At 43.0% G+C, this 7,945-nt stretch overlaps 1 protein-coding gene across 1 annotated transcript; it reads right to left on the minus strand.

Moving 5' to 3' along the window:
• Positions 1–558: 558 nt before the first annotated feature.
• On the minus strand, positions 559–1,953 carry LOC137375585 (D(1) dopamine receptor-like). Its single transcript, XM_068042946.1, has one exon. The coding sequence runs from the start codon at positions 1,951–1,953 to the stop codon at positions 616–618; it is 1,338 nt and encodes a 445-aa protein (XP_067899047.1). The 3' UTR covers positions 559–615.
• Between the last annotated feature and the right edge of the window lie 5,992 nt (positions 1,954–7,945).

Raw genomic sequence — 7,945 nt, forward strand, 5'->3', positions numbered from 1 at the left:
GTCCCAATCTTGAACATTGACTTCTCATGTTGGGCTACTTAGTACTGAGCTGTACATCAGACTTTTAAGTTTATTATCAATCTCACAAGTACAGTGATGACTGTGGTGCGACTGGAACATAACAGAAAAATGTATTAAAACTCCACCTCATCGGTGCGGAGGGTAACGACTGTTATCAGAAACTGGGTTAACGGCTTCAGTCATATTCCACACCGAATTCTGCCCGCATACACCACCTATTCCATGGAGATCGGCATTGCATGAAGCCGGGCTCTATTCAAATACACGAGGCAATAATACAAAATATGACTGGTAGTGTAGCCTTTGCACTTAATAAATCTTGTCAGCTCGTCGATGAGCAGGTCCTTTATAGGATAACCATCTATTCGGAAGAAATTATAAAACCTTTGTCACTTAATTTCGTTAAATCTCCATCATTGAATATGGGTAAAAGAGCGATTCTGGTTTAGGTAACTTATTTCAGGTAACTACAGTAAGCAGTGTGTTGCCCATGGTGGATGGTGGGGCGAGTAGCCTTTAGTTATTTTACCAGCTCGTATGTTTTTTTCTTGCCTCTTAAATTGAAAGCAGCATTTTCTGGTATTATATAAGCTGTCAGGTGTTGTGTTGGCCGTTTTGGGTAATAGGAATGATTTTTTCCAAGGATACGTCTGTCTCATAGTCTGCATTGCTGGACAGAAGACTGATTGCCCCATGCTGGGAAACAGGGGAAAGCTTTGCGCAGCGGTTGGGATCCGCTGGGTTTTCCTGATTGCACGGCACCGAATGGGGGATCAGGTAGACGCAGTTTTCCACTTTATCCAGGGATCCCCCGGGGTTATAGGAGGAGACCCCATTGTGGATGGTGACCATCTCCACTGCGTTGCTATTACAAAAAGTGTCGCAGCCCAACAGAGTGGAGAAGGCCTTGCGGAAATCCGCGTTGAAAGCGTAAATGATGGGGTTCAGAGAGGAGTTGGCCCAGCCGAACCAGACAAATACATCGAAAGTGCTGTCCCTGACACAGGGCAAGGGCGCTGTGTTGCTGCTGCGGACATGGCTTTCACAGAAGGGCACAATGCAATTGAGGATGAAGAAGGGCAGCCAGCAGCACACGAAGACCCCCATGATCACCGACAGAGTCTTTAAGACTTTGGTCTCTCTCTTGAAAGACATTTTGAAGGAGCTCTCGGGCTGCTGGATGTCCGCGTTGCTGCCGCTGCTCCTGTTGCTCTGGCAGTTCTTGGCGTGCACGGCGGCTCTCTCCAGAGCCGAGATGCGCCGGATCTGTTTCTGGGCGATTCGGTAGATCCTGGTGTAGGTGACGATCATGATGGCCACTGGGATGTAAAAACTGATCAGGGACGAGGAGATGGCGTAGGTCCTGTTCAGGCTGGAATCACAGTTGTCCCCTGGGTACTGGGAACTGATGTTGTAATCCAATAAAGTGCTGGGTTTAGCCTTGTGCCAGTCCAACTGCACTGGTATAAAGGAGATCAGCACTGAAAGGGTCCATGCCACGCTGATCATGACAAAAGCTACTTTCGGTGTCATTTTCCGTTCGTAGCGGAATGGGCTGGAGATGGCCCAGTATCTGTCCACGCTAATGACACACAGATTGAGGATAGAGGCCGTGGAGCACATTATATCAAAGGCTACCCAGATGCTACAGAATGAACCAAAGGGCCAAAACCCCGTGATCTCGCTCACAGCCTTCCAGGGCATCACCAAGACGGCCACCAAGAGGTCGGACACGGCCAGCGAAATCACGAAGAAATTGGTGACTTTCGACCTGAGATGGCGAAACCTGATCACAGCCACGCAGACTAGAGTGTTCCCCAATAGTGTGGAAAGTATCAACAAGGAGAGGAAACAGCCTGTGAGTATGCGAAACGACGAGTCCGGTTCAGCATCTATCGAGCTTCCATCCATGGTGGTCGTGTTGAACCTCATTGCTCCAAAGAGAGAGAGGATCCCTCACATATCCCCCCCGCGCCACTCTCAGTCTGCTTACCGCAACTCCCAACTAACCCATCAGCTACAGAGGGCGATCATGGCGAAAAGTCCTTTCACACTTCCAACAAAAAAGGGCCTACCTTCAGTCCATCTCCAGGTTGGCTTGGTCCAGCTTTAGTCACGTCCTTTATCCCGATTTAGTTTCATCTTAAAATCCATATTCGTGACGCAGATGAACATCTCTGCCCTAGTCAACAGCCCGGGAAAAAGTAACTTTCAACATTGCACTGTTCCCTAGTGCAGTGGTGTAAAATTCTGCAGGGAAGATGGAGCACATATATTGCATACTAACAGATTATTGATCCTTTATAAGTGTCCATGTTTATTTGTCTTCCCTTGTGCCCTATGGAGCGCATAAATCTAATTTACAAAGTGGTGATTCGAGATTTTTGTGTGTGTGGTTTTCAATAGCTTCTCTCTCAGAACTTCTCACACTCCGGATTCGCCTTGCCTTTAAAAGTCAGTATATTCTGCACCCCGCCATTCCATTCACTTGACGTTCCTTTGAAATATAAAGAGACCAGAAATAAAATGTCATCTTTAAATACCGACAAAAAATTGTATGCATGTCATTCGCACATTATTATGTTTTACTACATTCCGAGTTGCATTACAGCTGTGATTACTGCTGGGTCAAATTTACAACCAGCATCTGCTGTAATGAAATCAAACAGATAATGCTGGAAACACTCAGCAGGTCAGGCAGCGTCTGTGGAGAGGGGGTGGTGGGGGTGGTGCGGTGGTGGTAAATGTTTCAGGTCGACGATTTTTCGTCGGAACAGTTTTCCAATGTCTGCAGTATTTTGTTCTCTTATGAGGAAGCCGTTTAGATCGTGTTTAAAGAGAATGCTCATTCTATGTCTACCATTCCCAAAATCTTGAGCAACTTTATGGATATCACGATGTAGGAAGAGTTTAGTCTGTTAGGACTGTCCAGTCTGCCCAGGTTTCGGTTAGTACCGCGCTGTGTACTTCTGATCCCACCTCCTGCACACCGCGCCGCTAATAGTTCCACATCTGCATTTATGATCCTACTCACCGATGTTATATCCCACGCTGTGTTCGCAAAGGAGGCAAAATCGCGAAACGATGTACTCTAGCCGACCAAGAAACGATCCAACATTTTCCACTGTTCTTATTTTTATGAAAGGTGTTTGTTGAAGTGTTAAACACTATACTGATTTAAAAGCGAAAAGACAAGGTCGTCGCAATTTTCACGTCCAGATCGAGAATAAAACTTCCAATAACATGCTGTAAATATGTTGATATTCACAATCCAGCCAACTACTTTGATAGCATAAATCTTTATCACAGTTAAGTCGCCGGCTATAGGTGCATGTGTCGTCATTCACAAAATGTAGTGATTCGCAGTAAGTCTTCCGAGCTCTGTTGTCGATTTCCCCAGTTCCGTTATTAATGAATTATCCAAGATCTCGGATTACTGGGCGCGATCTTGTTGCGCCACCACGCGGATTGCGAGACGGGTGGGGTTTATCAACCTCTGTAATGTGCTGATGTGGTTTGTGGACTGGACTTGATGTTAAAAGCTCCTCGGACCAACAAGACAGCAGGGCCAGTCACTGACGAATACTGCACGTCGGTCAAGGCGAGGAGCATAACTAGTCCTCTAACAATTTAAGGTAACACTTCAGGCTGCACTTTAGAAGTTAAGTACGGGGATCAATGACTGACACAAAGCGTTTTCAAGTTCTGGGAATTAGATTTCTATAGTCATAATTATAATGTTTCAGCGAAATCTTACACCTAACAGGAATATTTCGTGTATTAGCTCGTTGTAGCCAGAGCATGCTTTCAATTTCGAATGAAATCTCCCTGCCATGTTGATACGTGCCCATCACCTCGACTATGTGAAATCAAGTCCAGTCCATTTCTGTTTAGCTTTCTGCTTCCTTTGCAAATGGAGACTGTAATTAAAAGGACAGGATTTACATGAAAAGTGTTTGGCAAGCGTTTTGGTTTTGGAGCCTGTCATTTTCACAATTAGGTATGTTAGTATACGTCGATGTAAATTGATGTACTTCAACATAATCTACGCAATTGTTCTGTATTTCAGATTAACGAAATATATTTGCAAACGAAATTGTGATAAATGATACCTAGTTTGTCTGATAATGTTTGTTAAAGTTGAGTTTGGAAAGTATAGTTAATAGTCAATAGAAAATGAACTATAACTACCAACTGATCGTGGTACTAGTGACATAACCAATGGATGTCACATGATGAACTCCGCTAATCCTGTTTAAACATTAACATGGTTTTATTCTGGATCAAATGAGTTTAAATCACACTCCAGAATCCAATACTCGAATCTTAGTTACGTCTCCTTTAATCTACTAAAACTATTCTTGTTTACATGACCTTATTTGTTCATCCCAACTTTTGATTAATTCCATGAGTTTCTAATAGTAAATTTACTTAATTTTCACATTTTGGGGCTATTTATCTCTTCTTTCTCAACAACAACATTCTTAAAATTCATTCTCGGAGTGTGTGCATTACTAGCGGAGCCAACATCTGTTGTTCGCCGCTAGTTGCCCCGAGAAGGCTGCAGGATTTCTTTGCTCGCTTGTTCAGGATACAGAAAGTCAAGGATCAGGAAGACACTAATTATTTTCAAACTTTAAAGATTTTAATTTGACATACAGAAAATATAACATGGAAATACAACAATTTTTAACCAGAAAGTAATAGCTTCGCATACAACCCGCTTTGAGCAAGTACAACGCATGATAAAGGATTGATCAAGTCCTTTGTGCTTGGGAGAATAAGTAGGTTCCCGTCCTGGTGTCACATGTGGTTCTCCTGAAAACTCCTATAGTATGAACAGTTTTATACCATTTTCCTTCCGAAATTGCTGTTAAATATCATAGCGTAGTTAGATTAAGTTGCACAGGCCTTGTTCCCTGTTTTTAAAACTGTCAACATTGTTTCTTCTCATTAAGGTCTGTCTTGCTGACACATCCGACCTACTATCTCAGTAAAAGTACATTGTAGTAAACAAAAATGCCATGACCCTTTACAGGATATATCAATAGCCTAATTTCCCAGCATTCTGATTTTGTACAAAATGATGGTTCTTTATTCTTTTACCAAATAATTAAGGTTTTCAAGTCCATTTAAAAAAAAATAGGTATTAAAAGTCCATATTGAAAAGTCCAAGATCCTTCGAGATAATGGTAGGCCATCTTTTTGAACGACTGCAGTTATTCTTTTTAGCAGTTTGATACAATTGAATGACTTGCTGGGTCACTTCTGAAAGTAGTTAAGAATCAACCATGTTGGGATAGAGCCACATATAGGCTGGACCAGGTAAGGATGGCTGGTTTCCTTCACTAAAATTCTCAAACTGTCATGGTAGGATTTTGAGCTCATATTGTTTAGATTATTCGGCCAGGTCTCCAGATGAATGGTCCATTAACCATTTATGTCGACACTTAACATTAAAAAATCCTAATGTGTTTTATGATAAGATTGCTAAGGGAACAGTTGCTAAGTTATTTAGTGAGAGGGGATGATTGAAAACTTGGTCAACAATATAGGTTTTGAGTAGGTTTGCTAAAGGTGGAGAGAGAGTCAAAGGGGCTTAGGGAGCAATTCCAGAGATTCAGAGCTGAATTTTAATACGGCAGTGGCGAGACGTGCGCCACGGAGCTGCCACAATATTTCGCGCTGCGACTCATTAACATGGAGGGGGTGCTTTTTCCCCAGTAATGGCATCAGGCACCACCGCATAGGCGCCGGAGCCATTTTTAAAGGGCTTCAAGCCTTTCAGTTGAATTTAAATTTTTAAAGAGAAATTCATTTCAAAGTGAGATTTAAAAAATAAAAAGCTGGAAGCCCCTCTCCACTCCACACCCCCTACCATCCCCCCCCCCCCCCCCCCCCGCCCCCTCCACCTCCAATGACCACACACTTTATTTTTGGGCCTATCCCACCAAAGAAGACTTTTCTTCCCAACCTGAACTTTCCCCCCTGAACTTCATTACCTTTGCCCTTCAACCCCTTCCCACCATCCCCTCAGTCAATGGAAACGGTTTCCCAGCCAACCCCCCCACCCGCCCTGAAAATTTCACTCCTCCCCCTTCCCCACCAGTGTCACGCCTCGGATTTGCGAACGGCGATTCAAAGGCGTGAAAGTTCCAGCCATCAGATGGAATATCGCAGTGGGATGGCCATTGGGACAAGGTAGGTGTTTTTACATTCATTAACATTTATTTAAATATTAAAATTATGGCTCTGCCACCGAATGGCAAGGGAGCCATCCCGAGGCCTTGCCACCACTGGTAAAATGCAGCACAGCCTTCCAGGCGTCGAGGTCCATAGCGGGCCTCTCCTAGAAGTATTTTCTTGGACCCCCTGCAACACCCCCTGACATCGAGGGGCTGGTAAAATACAGCCCTCAAAATGGGACACAAAAGGTTTGCCACCAATGGTGGGGCAAAGTGACGGAGGGACAAACAGAGAGTCAGAGGACTGAAGGATGTGGTAGGGAATATAGGAGATTCTCATGCCAGTAAAGACATATCATATTCCTAACTTTTAAGATACAAAGTATATTTAATGTGGACTCCTTGAAATTACTTTTCCATTAAAAAAAGTGGACAATGTGCTGCAAGCTGGCCACCGAAGGTCAGATGACCTGGCCTGCGTATTCAAACTGCCTCACTGTCTTGAAGGGGCAAAAGGATGCATTCCAGACTAAGAGGTGTTAACTACTGTTATGACCAAGGTGGGAGGAGTGCACTGTCTGTTCTAGTTCCACTTCTCCACAGTTCACAACATATATCCAAATGTTTACCCGATTATCGGTACAGCCAATCATACACTCTATTTTTTATCCCAGAATAAAATACACCAACCAGGTTTCTTTAATAAACAACAAAATTTTCAGTTCACTATGAAACAAGACATATCCAGTAATGACGGCAAGCATTAACACACAGATTGAAAGATGAAAGTTCCCTTTTTAAATTACCCAATGATAATACACACACACTGGAAAAATTTCTCTCTGCAGAGGTCTGTTACAAAAAAAAAGACAAAAAATAACTACTTTGGCCAAATACTTGCTAATTCTTGACAAAAGAAGATATGGAAGGAAGTCAGTTCTCTGTTTTTTGGTCTGGCTTCTGGGTATACGGAGAGGGGCCTTTTCAGAAGCAGTCCTTTCTGGAGTTGTTGAGAATTATTCTAGTAGGCTTTTCAGGAGAAATGTGGCATCAGGGTTTTTCCGCCAGCACAAATTTGAATCGCAGGACTTTTCTCAGCTTCTCAGGAGCTATGCAGTACCAGTGATTTTAGCTCTCCCACACTGGATTTTGCAGGATTTCTTCTAAGAGGTAGAGAAGGAAGTGAGCTGTGTGGTTTCTTTTTCCTTGGCAGGAAAACGTCAACTGTCTTCAAACAGTTCAACTAAACTGAAAACCATGTCCAAACCCTAAACAGAAAGTTGATTGCCTGACCTCCATAAATCTTGGCATGTGGCTTCTCTGTAACCATTTTTCCCCAAGTCACCAAGGATTCTGTTGTTTACTGAGACCAAATTACAGGTGGTTTCCAGGGACAGGTGGTTTGCAAACAAGATCTCAAGTATCCTTTCGGTGAACTTTAAAAAAAAAACACATCCAAGGAATTTTTCAATTTCAACGTAAGCCCCCCAAAAAATAGAAATATTTAAAAAGATGGAAGCACTTTTGTAACACTACACCCATCCTGAAACAATCAAGAGACACTTCTGAATTGAATGGGTTCTTTTGAGACAAAGAAGGTGTGAAGTAACCGCATCATAACAGAATGATATTCATCCAGCCACCAATAGATAATCAAGGATTCTGCATTGTGCACACACCAGGGGAGAAGGCCATGTATCAAATAACAGAAATGCTAATGTGATGAATTTTGACCTTAA

Source organism: Heterodontus francisci, chromosome 12, assembly GCF_036365525.1.
Source record: "Heterodontus francisci isolate sHetFra1 chromosome 12, sHetFra1.hap1, whole genome shotgun sequence".
In the NCBI taxonomy this organism is placed as follows: domain Eukaryota; kingdom Metazoa; phylum Chordata; class Chondrichthyes; order Heterodontiformes; family Heterodontidae; genus Heterodontus; species Heterodontus francisci.